The following is a 20,317-nucleotide window of genomic DNA, read 5'->3' on the forward strand; positions in this document are numbered from 1 at the left end:
TTCGCCGGGGCCCCCCAGCCCCTGCGGGCCGCCGGCCGCGCCCCGGCCCTGCCTTCCCCTCCTCACCCCTCGCTCCCCGCCTCCTGCCCCGAGCCCGCAGCCCGCTCCCACCGCGCCGCCGCCCACCTCTTCCTGCCCGCGGCGGGGGCCGCCACCTGGCCGGGTCGCTGGCTCGGCCGGGGGGGGGGCGGCCCCCTTTCGCGGGTAAACGCAGTCCGCCCTGGAGGTGCCCGGGGCTTGCGGGCTGGCGTGCGGGTTTGGGCCGGAGAGGGCGATGTCGGGCGAAGGGGACTCACGTCCTGAGGGCGATCAGTGTCTCGGGGGTATTACATCACAGCGGGGGTTGTTTCCTCTTGGTCCACTACTTAACAAGGACCTGGTGAAAGTACCTCGTACCCCTGGGAGACGTTTGAAAAGTTAAATTGGAAGGAATTCCAAGATTCCGAAACACGCAGGTCAGGAATTCCGGCAGCGGAACCGTGGCAAGGCACGAACCATAAGTAATAAAATCTCTGGCTGCCGGGTGGGGGGGCGTGGTCTGGAAGATGGTTTAACCTGGATTTTGGGCGTAATGATTTGATTCTTGCGCGCATTGGTCAGGGTTCGCCTAAGTGTTTAATTCTGCGGCTTTTGTGTTCATTTTGTCTCAGTATTCTCTAATATCAGAACTTGAAGCAGAAAAGAAGCTTCCACCGCGGCATTTTCAGATTACTTGTGTATAAGCAGGGATTTGATTCTTCTCTAGAAGTCATTCAAAGTGCTGTAAAGTCCCCTTTCATTTTTGGCATAATAATAAGAGCCTTATGATATTATCAAGAGTAGGACACTTTTGTAGAAAGGTGCATTAATTGCTTTTGTCTTGCTTACTTCAAAACAGTTAAATCCCATTCCTGTTTCTTTGCCTTTAGTTTCTTGTTTTCTTCATCTTTCCCATTGTATGGACTTCCATTATTTTACCTTCAAAACTGCTGTATGATTGAATAAACCTGAGCAATGAAATCAACACCAAGATATAAATCAATGATCTAACACTTCTCAAATTCTTTTCTTTTTAGATAAAGGGTGACCTGTGGTCGCTTTTTTTAGTTTTGTCTACCTTTTTCTATTCTATCATTTATTTCCTATTCTCATCTCCCATTTTTTTCATCCAGCCTCTTTTATTTGACCATATTATTAAGAAGACAAATCCTTTGTAGGATAAAATAAAATGTCAGATCATTGATCAGGATGCAGTTAAACCAAGTGTGGGTCAGAATCTATCAGGGCTTTGTCATTGGTTTGTAATTTTATATTCCAAATAAAGTTCTCTACAAGAAAATTATTTGAATTAGAATATAATCTGTTATTTTATAGAATTAATGGAAAATGTCTTTGCTTGTGTAAAACAGCCTTGAAAGGTATTTGCAATCACACTTTAAATGTTTTTTTTAAATGCTCTCTTTAGATCATTAAATAAAACTAAGGATAGGAACCATGTTCTACACACATGTACTTATGAGTAAACGAGGGCCATTGGCCAAAATATGGCTTGCAGCTCACTGGGAGAAGAAACTCACAAAGGCCCATGTCTTTGAATGTAATCTAGAGATAACCATCGAAAGAATACTCTCACCTAAGGTATGTTACTGATTAAAATGATAGTTTGTATTTGTCGTGACTTCTGGAAAGGAAAAGACATTTTTATCATAAAATATATTTGTAAGGAAATTTACTTCTCAAATGGTTATTTTTCATTCTTGTAGCATTTATTATCTGAACATAAACATATATTGGTTTCTGTTGGTAATTAAGTGCTTTATGTATTTATGAGAAATAGATTTTACTCTAAAGGATAAAGGCCATGTTTTATGCATATCTTTCTTATTCCCTGAGAAAATACTATATAAATAGTAGATACTTAAAAGCATTTATTAGAAAATAATGAACAAATGGAGGGGTAGAAAGAATGAAGGATTGATTATTAATCCCCAAAATGAGAAAACACAACATAAACAATAAAGTATTATGTTCATTATAAAACAATTACTAAAATAACATTTTAATGTAACAAACATAAAATGTTCCTGCATATGTATAGAAGAAGTAAATGTATACTTAAACTATTATACTTTTCATAGTTTTGAGTGTTTTTCTGCTTGAGAGAAGGACAAATTATAATTGATAGCCTATTGTATGTTAGGCACTGGGCTAGATTTCTTAATTTTATTTAATCTTCACACAACCCTATGAGATTGATTTCTTTTAGTCTCAGCGAAGTGTGGTAATTATGTACTTTTGAACTGATCAAATTTATATATTTAATTCCTGCTTCACTGCCTAATAGTTGTATTATTTGGGGCATGCTATTTAATATACCTGTGCCTTAGTTTTCTCTTCTGTAAATAGAGGTTGTCAAAATTAAATAAATTAATATGTGAAAAGCTCTTAGGACAATGCCTGGCACAAAGTAAGTATATAATAAAGTGTAGCTATTTTTATTAATCTGAAGTTCAGGAACATTAAGTCAGCCTGAGCCACTGAGCCACAGCTTGGAACCCAAATCTGCCTAATTGCAGAGTTTATATTCTTCCTATAATAACAATAATCTCATACTTCACTTAAATGCCACAGTAGATTATCTTCACTGAATAAGAAAAGAAGTTAATCATTTTATAAGGTGAGGCTAAAGTTAAATGATATATCTTAATAAGAATACAAAATGTCTGCTTTTTTTGAAGAGAAGAAATCTTATGATTCAGTAATTTTCAAAGAACAGGATTTATGACTCTAATTTTTATTATTCTAATACTTTAAAAATTATTGAAAGGTGAAAATTGCACTTCGAACTTCAGGACACCTTCTTTTGGGAGTTGTTCGAATCTATGATAGAAAGGCAAAGTATCTTTTGGCAGATTGCAGTGAAGCATTTCTTAAAATGAAGATGACATTTCGCCCAGGTATACGTGTGATGTAATGTTGCTTTGTCTAGTTCCTGGTTTCCTTTTTCCTTTTTATTTTGGGTGGGCTCTTTTAATTGCTGCCACTCTATAATCCAGGTGAGTATAGTGAATATAAATTTTGTTTTGACCGAATCTGAGTGGTTAAAGATCAATTTATTGTTTCCCTTGCTCTTTTCCTTTATTTGCAGGAAAAGGTTGTTTTCCCAAACTTGTAACATTCCTGGATATCTATGTAAGACAAACTTCAAAGCCACCACACTCGTGCTAGAAACTTTGACATTCAATTCTTTTTTAAAGATAATTATTTAATTTTATTTATTATTATTGTTTTAAAATTTGTCCAGAGAGAAAGAGAAGGGAAAGTGAGAAAGCAAGCCATCAGGTCCAGGACCCAAACTACCATCGGTCATGTGGAAGTCCAGTGCTTTAACCACCATACCACCTGCCAACCCCAGACATTCCATTCTTAATGGCCAAGTAGTTCATCTTATCTGTTTTGTTTGTTTGTTTGTTTGTTTTGGGTTTTTTTGCTGTAGGGTGCATGTGCTCACCAGAAAGAGAGACAGATAGACAGAAGGCAAGAAATCATGACCCAGAGGGATGGCCACGCTGCAATCCCTTTTCCTCCATTCTCCTCTCGGAATCTTGGGCACGTGCACACACACACTCACACATGCCTGGCATGAGATTAAGCCACCATGTCTGGAACTCGAACCACGGTTGACTACATCAGAGTCCAGCGACACAGCCATTATGCCAACTGCTGGTCCCCATCTTATCTGTTTTTACCTTTATGAAAGAAACTGGAAACAGTGTGTTGACAAAACATAGATATTAATAATTGTCATTGTTTTTGGAATTCTCAAGACTCTTGAGAAGCAGGCAATTTATGAGATACCAGAAATCCATAAGCATTCCAGAGTGCTACATATTTACGTGTGTTATAGATATAATGCTTTCAAAATTTAATTTAAATAGCATTTATTATACTTTTAAGACTTTCTTCATTTTCTACCTTGTATCATGGTTACTAGTTTCAAATATTGCCTCTTTCACTAGTCTTCAAGATCTCTGAAAGGAGTATCTTTGTCATATTCATATTCTGAATCTTATTATATCTATTTCAATGTCTTTACGCATGGTATCATTGCCTTAATATTTGTTGAATGGGAATTAATAGGATTTTTTATTTTACCTTCTTCATTTAAGATATTTGTAGACTCTCTGGGTAGATTTATATTTATATCGAGTTTTGTTCATTTATTATTTCATTATCTACCCCATAAATATTTATTGATGCCATAATTTGTGCCAAACACTTTGTTAGGCTCTGGAATGCAAGGACAAACAAGACTAATAAAGTCCTTTTCGGTCTGGTGAGAAATCAGATAATGAAAAAGTTTTAAATACTTGTTATAATAATTATAGATTGTGATTGTGCTATAAAGGAAAATAAACAGCACTACAACAGAAAATACAAGATGTTCATTTTAGTTAAGATAGTCAGAAAAAGCCTTTCTGAGAGGATAGAATTTAAGCTCAGAGTTGAAAAATGAGAAGTACCCAGCCATGTAAAAAAAAAAAAAAAACCCTGAGGGAATAGCATGCCAGGTAGAGGGAACTACAAGAGCAGCAAATGTCTTGAGGTAGAAAAATGCTTGACTTTTTCAGGGAACAAAAAGGCTAGTATGATTGGAGCATAATGATTGGGGAGTTGTTTGATGATAGTTTTGGAAGACTGCTGAGGTCCCATTTAAAAGGTGAATTTTACTGAAATATATTGTGAATGTCACTAAACCATTTTAAGCATGGGATTCATCTGATCTGATAGCTTTTTAAAAATATCATTCTGGTTGCTGTCTAGAGAATGGACTGCAGAAGGACAGGGATGGATATAGGAAATCAGTGAGAGAAACTAAGCAGAAATCTAGTGAGAGAAAATAGAGATTTCGTTGGGAGCTTATTTTATATAGCATCATTGCTTACTGAGTGTGTTTTTTTATTTGTTTCAGGACTGGTTGACCTTCCAAAAGAGAATTTTGAAGCAGCTTACAATACTATCACATTGCCAGAAGAATTTCATGATTTTGACACCCAGAATATGAAGTGAATTATTTTTTTCAGTTTTATTTTCTTGATTTTTTTGTATTCTTATTTCTGTTTCATGAAGGCAAATAGAATATAGTTAATAACCAAACGAACGCACTCATAGCTGACAAAGAGTTTAATTTAGTGTGAAATTCCAGAGCACAACAAAAAAAGTATCATTATAACTATAGTTTGTAGTATTGGCATAAACATTCAGTAAATATTCATTGAGTGCCTTCCATGTCAGGCAGTTTCTAGGCCCTGAGGAAATAGCAATGAATTAAGCACAGCTCCTGGCCTAATAGATCTTACTTAGTTGGGGTAGACAGTCAGTAAACAAATAAGTAAATATATAGTATGCCAAGAGATTATCATCATTATGAAGAAAAATAGAAAATAAATAATAGCAGGGTCAGGAAAGGGTTTTCTGATAAGATGAGAACAGACACCTGAAGGAAGTGAAGGAACAAATAATTCAGCAATGTGAGGAAGAATGTTCCAATCAGAGCAAATGCGAAGGGCCTAAGGCAAGGCTTATTGGTGATTTTTAAGGGACAGCAAAAAGACCAGTGAGACTGGAATAGAGTAAATGAGGGGCTGCGTGGTAGGACTTGAGATTAGAAAGGTAGCAAAGGTTCAAATGATGTAGGATGCCAAAGGCTACAATAGGACTTTCATCTTACTCACAGAGGAAGCACAATGAGTTTTGAATAGCAGAGCAAATGGATCTGACCTCATTTCATCATGTTCCTTTTGGATAGGGGGAAATGGGAGAGGCAGAGAGGCTATGAAGTTATTGCAGTTAAAAATTCAGATAAGAGAAACAAGTACAGGTGATTAGTTCTCAGTCTTCACCTTACCATGGCTGTAGCAGTCAGATTACACATATATTTGGAAGGCAGATTCAAAAGGATTTGCTGATAATTAGAGATTATCAGAGAAAAGAAGTGAAGAATGACTTCATGAGGAGTCATGTTTAGCATGAGAATAGAGTTACCACTTAATGAAATGAAGATAACTAGGGAATGGCAGGGTTAAAGGGAACAGAAGGAAGTAAATTAGTTTTGGAGTATGTTTTGAGATGACTGCTATACATCTGCTGTGGTTTAAATTTATTTGAATGTATTTGTTCCCATAAAATTCATATGTTGAAATGTATCCTGCCAAGTATAGTATTAAGAGGCAGAGGCCGTTGGGCAGTAAATAGGTCATGAGTGTTCAACCCTCATGAATGTAATTAGTGGCCTTGTAAAAGAGGTCTGAAGTAACTTCCTTGGCTCTTCCATCACATGATGACACAGCAAGAAATTATTGTCTATGAAGAACAGGCCCTCATTGGACATTGAATCTGTTATTACCTTGATCTTGGGCTTTCCAGCCTCTTGAACTGTGAGCAATAAATTTCTATTGAGCAATAAATTTCACCATTGCATTGGTAATTCGATTTCAGCATATGAATTTTGAGGGAACACAAACATTTAGGCCATAGCAGGAGAGAACATCTATTTCAAATGCTGTTGATTGACACTAGTAAATTAAGAACTGAGAAATGACCACTGGATTTGACAAACTGGAGATTATAGTATATATGCATATGTAATAAATCATACTATTGAGAAAATTAAAACAGCTATTATTTTTACAATAAAACTTGCTTTTTGTTTAAGGTTTTTTTTTCAGTATACTGCAAAATCATTGTGTTTTCACGTTTTCCTCAATCTTACATTTTCTCATAGCACTATTAATGTCACAGAACACTTTACTCAGAACCAAAGCAGACCAGAAGAAATCACACTTAGAGAAGATTATAGCACTGATCTACTTTTCCAGGCTGAGAACTTTGGTGAGAATATTTGAGAAATCAAAATTACAAGTCATAATTATATTTACATTTTGTATTGAAACAATACCCTTAGAAATATCTATAGAATAAATCTTTTGATACCTAAATGTAATTCCCAATACATTTTCCTTGGCTTTTTCTAGTATAAATGTCAATGAGAATTCTCAGTTTTATGCCATACTTCCCTTCTCAATATATAACCATTTATTGAATACCTACTGTATGTCAGGTGCTATCATAGACAAGGGCAATACCAAAGTTTAAAGGATCAATTCTCCCCTCAGCTTCAGGCTGGGAGAGTGATATGTAAATAAACAGTTGCTATAAGTTAACACTTATACAAGGTTTTATATACATATATTATACAAAATGCCATCAAAATGTATTTCTTCCAATGTATGATGATATCAATTGTATTGTTAAAAATAACAGATTTTAAATCAGTTTGCGGTGGGGAAGATGAGAAACTTCCAAAATAAATACATACATTAATCATGAAACAGAAACTGATTTTTTAAATGTTAGTCTGTTTGGGAAAAGTGAGCGTACATTAACTTTGAAGCGATATAGTATAATTTAACCGTATAGTGTTTTTTTATCTGGCATCGACCTCTCTGTCTTACATTATGATATTTATATATTGCCTAAGTTGGTCTGCAAACTCCATGAAGAGATAATCTGTGTCATGTTCATCTTTGAATTTCTTCTAGTGCCCGAAACAGTGAGCATAGAAGGAGGGCCTGAATCTGTCTTGGGTCAGGGAGAGAGGTCAAGAAGTGTGCATCTCTAATGGTGACTTCTCATCCTCACTCTCCTTCCATAACTCTTGCTGTCTGTAGCAGTTTCTCAAACAATCTGTGATGAAGGACCAGTTTTATATCTTTGTCAATTTCCAATCTATTATATTTACTTTTGTAAAATACAATGAACATAAATTACTGGAAAATTTTTAATTTAAATCAAAATTCAAGACTCAAGATTTTGTTACTAGAGGCAACATTTATAAAATTACCATGTTAAATTGCTATAAACTTTCTAAACATTTACTTCTAATTCCTTTATTTACTTTGTGTACCAGTAAGGTCCATGGGCCAAACTTTGAGTATCAGCACAGATCTCTTACTGGCTGTACCTGCAACCTTAGATAAGTGACATATTAGCAAAAAAATCATCTTATTGCCTAGTGCCCAAGCTATTCTTTGCAAATTTCCTTGTATGTGCTACTGTTTTTCTTTGGGCCTGCAACTTTAGGGCTGCTGTCAGCTACACCTTCTGTTAGCTTCATATTAGTGCTGATTTAAAACAAAACAAAGCAAAACACATCTGAAATGTCTTAGATCTTCGTTCTATTTTCTTAACCACCAAAATAGTTCACCAATACCAAAGACCTGGAGTATTGCAATGCCCTTCTATAAATTTTCCTCCAGCTTGTTTCCACATTTTGTACATATCTGCAAGAACAGTTAATTTTAAATTACATTTTTGTTTCATATCATATCCTCTCTTCCCATGTCTTGAGTTCCTATGACTTAGTATACCAAACACTTCTGCCTATACACAAGGCCCTCTATCAATTTATTACCTTCTTGATTTTATCAACTTTATTCATTCTTCTCAAATCAAGAAAAATCTTAATATCCAGCCAATACAATTTAGTTATTCACAGTTCTTTGTCTTCTAATACAATTCAAAAAAGGTGGAAATCTTAATAAAGAACCTAGGTTTGAACCTGCAATCTGTCAACTTCCTGTGTGATATTGGGCAGATTTCCTAGCATCTTATACTTACTATGCTGTCTGTAAAGTTGGGATACTACTAGCAACATTGCAAGATTATTTCCTTATATCCTTCCTCCATTCCTTTCCACCAAAAAGTGATTTTTCTCTTTAAAAATTATCTCATACCTAATGCCCTCTAAAAATTTGTTTGATATTAATTCATTCTATTCTGGATTATAATATAAAATCAAAGGCACTGATTATTTCTTTTGTGTAACTCAGGTTCTTGTCATGCCTTTCTTCAACTATTCTTTCTAGAAGGTATAGGTCTATAGAAAAATTTTCAGTATGAATGATAACTCAAGATTTTAACACTAACATGGGTTGTTAGAGGGAGGGAAGAGAAAAACCAACACTGACCTCTGGAGTTTCAGAATCCCGGACCTAGAGACTCAAACTAAGAGAGGGAAAGAACATGTAAGAGCTGAATTCTGGTGCGCAGGAACTATTGGTATAGTGTAGATACTATCAGAAAGTAAGCTTTGGAGTTTTGGAGAGCTGGGTTCAAATCCTGACTGTCATTTATTAAGGTGTGACTGTGTGGAAATTACAGAACTTTTCTGTGGATGTGCTTCCTCATCCGTCCAATGAGGATTATTGTAGTACTTTGTATTACATAATATAATGCATGTAATAAACTCTGGTTAATGTTAGCAGACTGGATTTGTCTTTTTTACTGTGTATCTCCAACTCCAAGCATTTTCAGTAAATATTTATTACATGAATCTTCTAAGCCCATTTTAAAATATTTTCCTCGCTCTTTATTTTCAAACCCCCATTATGGATAAATAGTACAAGCAATGATGCTTGAAACAGTATAAAATAATTCTTGATCAAGCAGAACTTGACCCACTTAAAGTAGAAGACATTTTTCTACTGCTGTAGTATTTCTACCTTCTAGGAAATCATTAAACTTTATCTCAATTATAAACTCTACTTAAATTCTGGCATTTTTCCTGTTATATTGGGAAGAACATTAAACTAGAAATCAGTCTTTACTGATTGACTGAGTGGCTTTACTTGAATAATCCAAATAAAATTTTCAGTTTTAATTTTCCTCATCTGCAAAATGAAGGGAGTGTTATATTCGGTGATATCTGAATTTCCTTCTAACCCTGAAATTTTGTTTCTATGACTAACATAGCATTGATATTGATTTAGGGGAGGAATTTGAAATTCTCAGACAACATAGCTTCTTTGATGACAACGTATTACTGAATTCCAGTGGTCCTTTCCTTGAGCATAGTTCTGGAAGCTTCATTGGAGAAAAATCTGTGTTCTATGACAGTGGAGATGGATTTGGAGATGAAGGAGCTGCAGGAGAAATGATCGGTATGCTATCTAGTCAGATACAAGTATTTCAATCAGTTACTATAATGTATTGATTTATTATATCAAACTAAAATTTTATATATATTACTATGTCATATTGGTGAACATGTTTTTTACATAAGTTTTCAAAGTTTATGGTTAGTTTGAACATTTAGGCTAGGCTTAAATAAATAACCATCTCTTTAAACAAATTTTCCTAAGATGTTGTGAACTACAACTTGTCCTTGTTTTTACAAATTCTTAGTTTTTGTAAGAGAAGGAGTGAAGTTAGTACATTCTTTACAAAATATTAGATTATGTACTAGAAAACATTTTCTTTTCCTTTTCTTTCCTTCTTTCTTTTCTTTTTTTTTTTTTTTTTTTTTTTTTTTTTTGGCTTTTGCCTAGGGCATGTGCATCTGCCAGAGAGAAACAAAGACAAAGAGGGAGAAATTGAAAAATCACCTCCTGGAGGTATGGCCATGCACAGTTCCCTCTCCTCCATTCTCCTGGGATTTGGGACGTGCATGCACATGTGCCCTGGAGTGATTTTTAAGCTGCCAGGTCTGGGACTCAAACCACAGTTGGCCTTGTGGGAATCCAGCACTTTAATCACCACACCAAACATTTTCTTTTTTAACATGAATTGTGGGACAGCTATTCTAAAGGATATTTTCAGCATTTTATATTATTATTTTATTTTATATTAGTATAAAGTAATTACAGAAATAAAATAGACAAAAATTGGAAATCCAAATGCACATATTTTAAAGATTGTTTGTATCAAATCTTTTTTTTATATTCTCTTGTTTACTTAGAAAGTTTGATTATCCTTTTACAATGCTTTGTATAAAGTAATGTTAGTAAATGTTTAGTGAGTACATAACAGCTTCAAGTCTGTATGACAAGTTTGTATTGTGTTCTTCAAGACAATCTATTGCAAGATGATCAGAATATCCTGTTAGATGACATGCACTTGAGCAGAGAAATTTCACTGCCTCCTGAGCCTCCTAATACTATAGAGGGTATGTTAAAATTTTCCTTTGTATAAAAAGTGAACAGATACTAATATTCAGTGTAAGCCTTAGACCTTCTGAGTATAAGTAACAGTATAGTATAGTGAAAGATAATAAAGAATACAGTCCCTCAAACTCTCTTAGTCTGACTCTAAATAATGTAGAATTGGAAGTTGAGTTCTGAGAAGGGTACAATGAAGAGTAATTTACCAGAATTGGTTTCAATATAAGAGCATGTTTAAGTGTTTTGCCAAAATACTGTGCTTTTGAAGCATTAAAATAATGTATATTATATGTTAAGAAAAAAGTAGTAAATAGTATGGATTGAAAATCTCAATATCATTCCCCCAGGGAGGATGGCTATACTGCAATCCCTTCTCCTCCATTCTCCTCTCAGGATTTTTGGCATGCATACACATGTGCCTTTTGTGATCTTCAAGCCACTGGATCTGGGACTCAAAACTGCTCAGATGACTGTGTCAGATCCAGCCATTTTAACCTTCACATAACCTGCTGGCCTGATTTGAGGTCTTTTGATTTGATTTTTCTTAAGAATTAAAAATGATCGGTCTGTCCCATTTTGATTCTTTACAATTTATGATACTATATGTGCTTTTTTATTTTTTTACATTCAATCATTGCAAATCTTTGCAACATACAAAGTGAATTTTCCCAGCATGAATATACTGCATATTAGTCCAGTCAAAGACATTACCATATGCACATATGCATCATCATCAACAAATATTTTTCCGGTTTTTTTTTTAAGAGAGATTTTTGCCATCGTGTGTGTACACTCACCAGAAAGATACAAAAAAGCAAGAAATCATCCCCCAGGGGGGCTGGCAATGCTGCAGTCCTTTCTCCTCCATTCTCCACTTGGGACTTTGGGCACACATGCCCACATGCCTGCCCTCAGTCCCAGCCTCTGGGTCCAAGACTCGAACCAGGTCAACCATGTGGGAGTCCAGCAACACAACTATTATGCCATTTGCTAGTCCCATACTATAAGCATTTTCTAACACAAGAATAAAAATTTAAAGTGTGCAAAGAGCTAGGCAATAAAAGTTTAGTTACTGTTCTTTATGAATCAATTGATAATGGTTTAATAGAATGCAAATTTTTTAGCAGATATACAGTCAAATTTATGTTGATACTTTATTGTAGTTGCTACTACTGTTTTCACTTCTGCTATCACCATAGTCTAGTTTTTGATTTCTTGTGTGCAAAAGGGGGTGTTAATATTCAGCTCACCAAATACAGTGGGTTCCAGATCATATCACCAGAGTCTCTTCAACTCTATTAAATATATGATTCTAAGAATTTATGCATATTGTCCCAGTTTTGAATGTTTATAAATCTTCAATTAGTTTAAGTTTATCTCTCACTTTAGTTCTCTTACAGTCCTTTAACTTGCACCATAATCTTATTTTTAAATAATTACCTTTATTGCAATGTTGATCAGTAGAACCAGATAATCCAGAGTGTACATATCTACCTGAAAATGAAAAAATGGATGAAACAACAATATTATCAAATGAAGAAGATGGATTTACTCTTGACCCAATTGATGTTTCAGGTCAGAGGCATTTACATTTTTATTTTTAATACACTGCTATCTTATTTACTTTGATATATTTGAATGCTCTATGAATTATTATAGGAGGTAGTCAATCTGGTAATAGTATTTGTAATAGAATAGAAGTGTGTGAAGGAAATTTGGGATGATTATCTTCAGTCCTATTCAAACCCACAATATTAAGCGAATCCAATTCAAGAAGTTATATGTGTGCCCGCCAGAGAGAAGGAGAAAGTACCACTCAATGGGGTCTGGTCACGCTGCAACCCTTGTTTTGTCCTTCCTGTTTGGATTTTGGACATTAACTGACATATACCTGATGTGTTTTTCAAGTTACCAGTGCCAGGATTTGACCGATGGTTAATTATGTGGGATCTCTTCCTATGCGCAGGGCTTAACCTCTGCACTATAGGGCCAGCCATGGTTTCCGCTTTTAAGAAGCTTACAATATGATCAGGAAGATAAATAAACATGCAAGTGAATATGATCTAAGGTAAAATAAAAGGACAGAAGAGAGACAGGCACCATGCCCTCTAACATTCCACCTTAAGCATGTTTTTAGGAATAAATAATAATATAGGAGTCTAATATATAACTAGGTCCTTTAGGAACATTTTATTTTAGGTAATATAATCAATGTGAATTTTAGTTTATAAATTCAGGCATGTAAGGAATAAAGCATTTGAATTTTTTCTTTACTGAATTGAACTCTGAGCCTTTATCCCACTCAGTTGGTAATAAAGTCACTCTGCATAGCTCCCTTATCTGTCTGAGCCATGTAATACTGAGGTTTGGGAGAAGGATATGGGAAGTGGAAAGGAACCCCAGGTCATCAACCACCAATTTCTGATGCTCACAGTCCCAGCCTACACAGCCTCTGGCATCATCACACAGCCATCCCCTCTGGGATCTTGTCATTTTCCCAGGATTTCACTGAGGCACATCAGTGAGAATGTTCCTATTTTATCTGGCTCTGTCAGATCTCATATCTTCACCTATTCTAGGAAATCTGACCCTTTCTCCCCCTTCTGCAGCTTTACTAAAGAAAATCTTGGCTTCTACTATTTGGTAAAATTCCCTAAAGGAATGAAGTCCCATGGACCTCGCTACCTGGTTAGAATTTGAATTTTGGTGGAGGAGGGAAAAATACAAATTAATGTTCCAGAAAGTTACCCTCTTACACAAGCCTTTGAAACAACATTCAAATTGGTCAACTTCCCTCTCAGCATAGCCTCCGCTCCACATTTCCTCAGTTACCCACTTGGGTCAGCTCCTAAGCAGAGTCCCTCCTAAGCACCTTTGAGCAACATCTTACAAAAGGTGTCAGCTACTGACTGTTCAGACACCCTAGCTGTGCACAAACCTGTAAGGCCTGTCAGAGGAGCCAGGGAAGGCGATTTTCTTCTAATGCAACAACTGTAGGTTATATTGTGGCAGACATTTCTTAGATACACAGTGCCTAAAGTATTGTTTTACAAAGCTACATATCCTGTCACATCTGTGCCTATTTCTTGTATTCAGGTATTGCTGAGAAAAGGAAAGGCAAAAAAAGGAGATTGCTCATAGATCCAGTCAAGGAAATCAGTAGCAAAATTATGCATAAACAGCTGACTTGTTTTACGGATACACTCACAGTTTTGGAACTTGCTCCTCCTACCCAAAGACTGATGATGTGGAAGAAGAGGGGAGGAGTAGATACACTTCTCTCAACTGCTGCCCAGGATTTGATTCATGCAGAACTGAAAATGGTAATAGTTTCCATCCGTTTACATAATTATGATGTTTGGTTATAAAGAAATAAATGTATATTTACATACATATATACAGTAGAATTTAAACTTGTGAAAACTAATACTCCCTCACTTTTTAGTTAATTTGCTACATGTATGTGTATGGGTTGTAGTTTTTACTTTTTAACATATGTGCTTATGTTTTATTGAATTGCTCTATTAGTACAAAAACATGGAACAAAAATATATATTTTTACAGTTGTTTACAAAATGCTTTATATCTCCTGGAGTTAAACTTGGAAAACAACTGATACAAAAGGAAATAATGAGGGCAGAAGCAGGAAACCAAAACATAATAGGTGAGGCTTCCTAATTCTATTGATGTTAAGGGGAATGTTGTGGAAACAAAAATTCTATTCTACATTTTAAAATGAAGATGGAATCCAATTCCGTATTCTTAAGTATAGATGCTATCTCTAGAAGAATATTCAAACTTAAAAGAATTGTTACTTCAATATTGCTTTTTTTTTCTTTTCAGATTAATTCTGTCCTAGAAACTTCATTGAAAAGATCAAATACACATACTATTTAGACCATGCTTGTTCTTACTCTCTCCCACCTCCTTCATTCCCAAAGGCATTATTCACAAACTCTCAAAGAATTTTCTGGTATCTAGTAGGATAGTGTTTAGCTTTAAAACAACTAACATAAAAAAATCACATAGGGATAAGAACAGCACTTAAACAATAAATTAAGCTGAGAGATGCATAGATAGTTCCACCCACCTAGCGAGTACATAAGAGTATTAATAATCACTGATTATTATTGTGACAATTATTATAAAGTAATAATAAACCAAGTACAGTGGCAGGTGAACCCCTGTTTCCTGATCTTCCTTCCTGAAGATATTAAAATCTGCTGAACAGTACCAAGATAGGCTTGAATTATCCATTTGTCTTGTGAGTGAATGTGTGAGAGTGAGAGTGTAGGAGATGGTTGGCAGAGGGTGGGGTGTGAAGATGATAAAGAGACAGTGGAGGAGAAAAGTAAGATAAATATGTGAGACTTGGGAAACCATAAGAAAGTATTTGTACCCTTTGCTTATAAATTATTAGATTCCAGGTTATATACCAGAAGTTTTCTTTTATAACAACTATAACCCAATTGAAGTCTGAAGGGTATTTTGGTGAACTCTTCTTTACTTCCTTGATAAATCAGAGACCACCACAATGGAAGAGCCAGATTTTCAGCAAGAGTTAAGTCACCCCCAAACTTGGAATGATGTGATTAATGGATCTGAGTGCAACTCTTTTGAATATAACAATAAAAATATTAACTCTGAGGTAAGTTAATCAGAATCATAAAAATATTATTTTTCTTACATAGATCTAGTGAAGGAATGTTGGGGCTCTATTATATCGTCAGTTTATATTTACAGTTTATATTTCACCTTACATTGTTAATCTATTAAGTAGCAGTACTATAGGGCAAAACATGATTTTCATCGGCAGAATAGTGTTCTATAGAAGTTTAAGATAGTAAGTCACAAAATAAGTTAGCTCCATACTTAATCTTTTGCATAATACATTAACTGAATGGTTTCTGTACTTAAATTTGATTACATGTTGAGAATCCTATGAGGCCCCATATTTAATATGTCTTGGAATCTTTCAGCACTCTAGCTAATAATTCTTCTATGTTTTTGTTTCTCATCATAAATTCATATGCTCTTATCTCTAAGGTGTTCTAGACCCACTTTGGCCTTGACTCTGAAAAAAAAAAAGTTTTACATTTTTATTTGAAGACATACTTTTCATTTGAAAACAATGTGTTTTAAAATATTTTCCCAATTGCCACTTCTTTAGTTATATGAATGCAAATACAGCCACTTGTTGAAAATAAACCAGTGCTTTTTGTGTTCCATCATCCTTGTATTTTGATAATCACTCAGGGAGTTCAGAGTCAACCCACATTGAAATAGAATGCCTTGGAAGGAAAGACAGTTTCACAATGTATTAAAACAGAGTGTGTTTTACTAAATATTTGATAATATACTGATATCAAGTATAGTAGGTTGCCAATACTATCTCCCTTATTTGGGCCAGAATATTTCTTAGAGTGCAGCTACCAAAAATTATGATTAGGTAAACTTCTTTATGATTTTTCAGAAGGAAAATGTAACTGCAGTTATTGTAAACATATTAACAAAATAGATTTTTCCCGTGTGCTTGAAAGTATAGAGAAGGAAGAATTGATGTGCCAGTTCTTCTGAACTTTTATTCCTACACCTCATGCTTATGCATTAACCTTCAATTCCTTTCTTATTTTGCTACCAAAAATGGCAAACAGATGGTCAATTTGAAGGTTCAGGAAAATATTTGTTCTGATTAATCATTTCTAAATCTTTATAAAACAACTTGTATACAGTTAACTGCAAAATTGAGAGTACTTAAAAATGTAGAATATTCATAAAAATTAAAACAGAAAAAGGGGGGCAGCAGATGGTGTAGCGATTACATCTCTAGACTCCACATGACTAACTGCGGTTCAAGTCCTGGACTCGGTGGCTTGAAACTCATGCTGAGAGTATGTGTGTGTGTGCCCAAGATCACAGGAGAAGGGATTGTGGCATGGCTATCCCCCCATGGAGTGATTTCTCATTTTATATCTCACAGTCTCTGTCTCTCTTTCTGACCAGGTGCATGCTCCCTAAGGCACAAACTACAAAAAAGAGAAAAAAAGGGGGGGAGGGGAAGTGCCACAAATAGATACATTAAATAATCAAATACAACTCCTTATATTCACTAAAATTTTAAAAAGCTGAAATGAAAAATCAAGCAAACTCTGTTAGAAGAAGCTCTTAATCAGGAACAAAAATGACAGGTGGAAAGTGAATCTTGGAGAAAGGATGAAGATGAAAAGGGCTGAACTTTGGTAGCAATGAAAAGAAGAGATGATAGGGAATAGAGCCCTTCTGGCTTTCTCTTTTTCCTTCTTTCTTTATGTCTTTGTTCCCCTTCTAGAGGACACAGCTTTTTCTTCACTTCACCAAGTATGGTTCCAGTAGTGGCAGGAGGAAAACTAATATGGCTTTTGGTAAATATCCCACCTCACTCCCACTCCCTCTGCTTGCCCATCCCAGACCTCTTTCCTCTGCCACCTTGTATTGTCATGAAACTAGAGGTGTGGGACTGAGGCTAGGTAGAATGAATCAAAGCAGTATGATCTCAGCAGCAGGGCCTGCAGCGAAAAGGGAGACGAAAGAGGGGAAGAAGCAAGGAGGAAACGGATGTTCAAGTTCTTCCTTTGTGGGAGGTAGAAAACAGGAGAATTTAAGTCACAGACTGCCTATCCGGGGTATTTCGGAACTAATATTTTGAGAATGTGGGTAGTTAGATTCATTTGAGAAATGAACATTCGTGTGATTAAAGCATTTGACAAAATTATATTGTTCCTGTAATAACCATTAGCAGAATTACCTATTTTCCCTTCATTTGCTTTTACAGGATACTGTTGAAATGCTTTCTTCAGCTGCTGAGGGATCATCTTTAATGAATGCCTCTATAGCCCAAGAAATTGAAAATTGTTCTGTTGAATTGGTAAATATTTGTGTAGTCCTGGGGATGTTCTTAAAAACTTTATTCCTAAATATTTAATACCTTATTTTTCTAAAAATTTTTCTTAGAGCTTTCATGTTACTTTCTGAACTTACAATTTAAATTTCTGGTTACAACAGAGATGTTTGTGAATAGTTTGATGAAACATTCAGAATTGCTCTGACTTTTTTTCTTTCTTTATTTTGGAACTTCAAATTTTAAAGAAAAATGTGAGATTTTTTTTAAAAAAGAATTATTTATTTGTTTGTTTGTCTTAATTTGATCAGAGAGGAACAGAGAGAGAGGGAAAGTGAGAAAGCTAGTCACCAGGTCCAGGACTAGAATCAGGGTAGGCAATGTAGGAGTCCAACACCCTTAACCACCACACCACCTGTTGACCCCAAGTGCGGGATTTTTATGCTTATCAAAGGTAGCCACAGATTTTTAAATGTTGAGAATCACTGTTTCAAGTTTTTTGTTTGTTTTGTTTTGTTTTGTTTTGTTTTTTTAACTTGAAGTTCTAGAGAAACAACTATATTGTAAGTATGGCCTAAGTCATTTGAAATTTTATTTTATGAACAAAAAATTATGGGCATTTTTTACATGATGTGGCTCAAGTCCAGTATCTGTACAAGACTTCTGGAAATCAGAAAATGAAAATGGTCTGTTCAAAGGACCACATGTCAGTAGCAAAGCCAGAAATAAAATCTGACTCACCTGATCCCCATATGTTACTGCCTATTTCTCTGGTCCTTATCCCAGAGTACTCGAGGCATTTTTAAGACTGTGAGGAATTTTAGCACATTTTTTAGTAACTATCAAAACGCCTATTAATGCCTGATACTAGTTTTTAAAACATAAGTTATCTTTATAATGAGTTCCAAGATTCTTAGATTGTTTTTTCATATGGAAAACAGACTGACTTGTTGGAGTAATCTAAAACAGAATAAATAATCTGAACCTCTCACCTGAAATATCCGAACAGCTAAGCCAGAGTGGGCTGATTCATTTTCACCATTCTCTTTGCTCTTATAGACACAGGTTAATTTCATACATGGTCAAACAAACCATAACACAGCACAAGTTCAGCTGTTTTAATAATCCACTGGACTTTCCACACAATAGATTTAGCTGTAGGGTGTCCAGATAGGTCATGTGAACAGGCTTTAGCAAAATGCACAGGCTGTTTATTTTGAACCTGACCCTGGTTAGTTTGGATATGTGTTAAAAGTGAAGTTACAGTTTCATGGATCTGTAACAAAGAACTTTTTATAAAATAGCATGTGTTCGTATAACAATAAAATAAACATTAATAAGTGAGTGAACTCATTCATATAAGGACAGACCAGAAAGGAATAAACATAAGTTGTTGCTGGAGAGATGTGGAAAACTCTTCAGAATAAAATGACCACATTTTCAACTCAGTCTCCTTGGGATATAAGGAGGAATACAGCATCGGCAGAACAGGAAGCCAATATAGTTGGTGGGAATGGAGACTCAGCAGTTTCTAGACTGAGTCACAGAGTCCCTTTAGCCTTAAATGACTTATAATGTCATGAAAAATCTTCTGGAGCTTTCTGAAATCATCTTGAGGTATTTGAACTTGAAAGCACTTTCGAGAAGTGTCTGGGTTCCAGAGCTATACATGAAAGCCAGACAAACAGTGAATGCATAGTGAGGGTGACACAGATGCTATTGGGTTGCATGGTCAGAACTAGCCTAGGAAAAATCACAAAGTAGGTCACGTTTGTGCCACTTCCCTTCCCCCTCCCCTCCCCTTGGTAGGTTTGCTCTTTTATCAGAATCTTCGACACCTTTCCTATGCCCAGTTCTTTCTGTTCTCAACCCATGAGGTGTTAGTTGGTAAGGGATTCAAATGAGTTCTCAAAACAGGATTTCAACTGTATAATTTTTGAATATTGAAGTATTTCTGAAGATGGTTAAGCTTTGAAGATGGAAAACAATGAATCTATTCATATAGCATAACAGGCAAGGGGTTAATCTTCTAAGTCTGAGTACCTTCAAGGTACCTTCTAAATCTGGAAGGTTTCTAATCTGACTATATGCAAACTACTAAGCATCAGTTATTTTTAGAGCATCTGTATCACCAGGTAAGTTCAGATAAAAGCCTTTACAAGGAAGTTTTTGTATCCATCCCTGTCAACTCCTGAGTTCAGATTGACCAGAACTAGGATAGTACTTGCCACAAATTGTTTTTGCTAACTTTACTTTTCAAAGTTGGAGCATTCGACCTACATGCGTTATCAATAAAGACTGCAGAATCTTCTGCTTTGGTGTTCCTTACCAGGGAACAGCCTGAGGAGTAGAAGTGTATACCTTCAAAGGTTGGCCTATATTTATATATTAGTCTTCTATTATCAGACTGTAAGCTTTTTATTGGCAGGACCCACTGTTATAGTTGTGTTTCTTGTAGGAA

At 35.4% G+C, this 20,317-nt stretch overlaps 1 protein-coding gene across 1 annotated transcript in view; it reads left to right on the forward strand.

Annotated features, from left to right (window-relative positions):
* Positions 1–212: 212 nt before the first annotated feature.
* SNPH (syntaphilin) overlaps positions 213–20,317 on the forward strand; it is an 89,031-nt gene continuing 68,926 nt past the window's right edge. Inside the window, 12 exon segments of the mRNA XM_027765973.1 lie at positions 213–487; positions 1,445–1,617; positions 2,807–2,936; positions 4,952–5,045; positions 6,764–6,870; positions 9,810–9,980; positions 10,889–10,984; positions 12,441–12,554; positions 14,076–14,302; positions 14,544–14,643; positions 15,503–15,627; positions 17,791–17,883. Coding sequence (XP_027621774.1) covers positions 1,474–1,617; positions 2,807–2,936; positions 4,952–5,045; positions 6,764–6,870; positions 9,810–9,980; positions 10,889–10,984; positions 12,441–12,554; positions 14,076–14,302; positions 14,544–14,643; positions 15,503–15,627; positions 17,791–17,883 — 1,401 coding nt within the window. The 5' untranslated portion in view covers positions 213–487; positions 1,445–1,473.

The sequence above is a fragment of the Tupaia chinensis genome, unplaced genomic scaffold (genome assembly GCF_000334495.1).
Source record: "Tupaia chinensis unplaced genomic scaffold, TupChi_1.0 Scaffold140086_1, whole genome shotgun sequence".
Taxonomy (NCBI): Eukaryota; Metazoa; Chordata; class Mammalia; order Scandentia; family Tupaiidae; genus Tupaia; species Tupaia belangeri.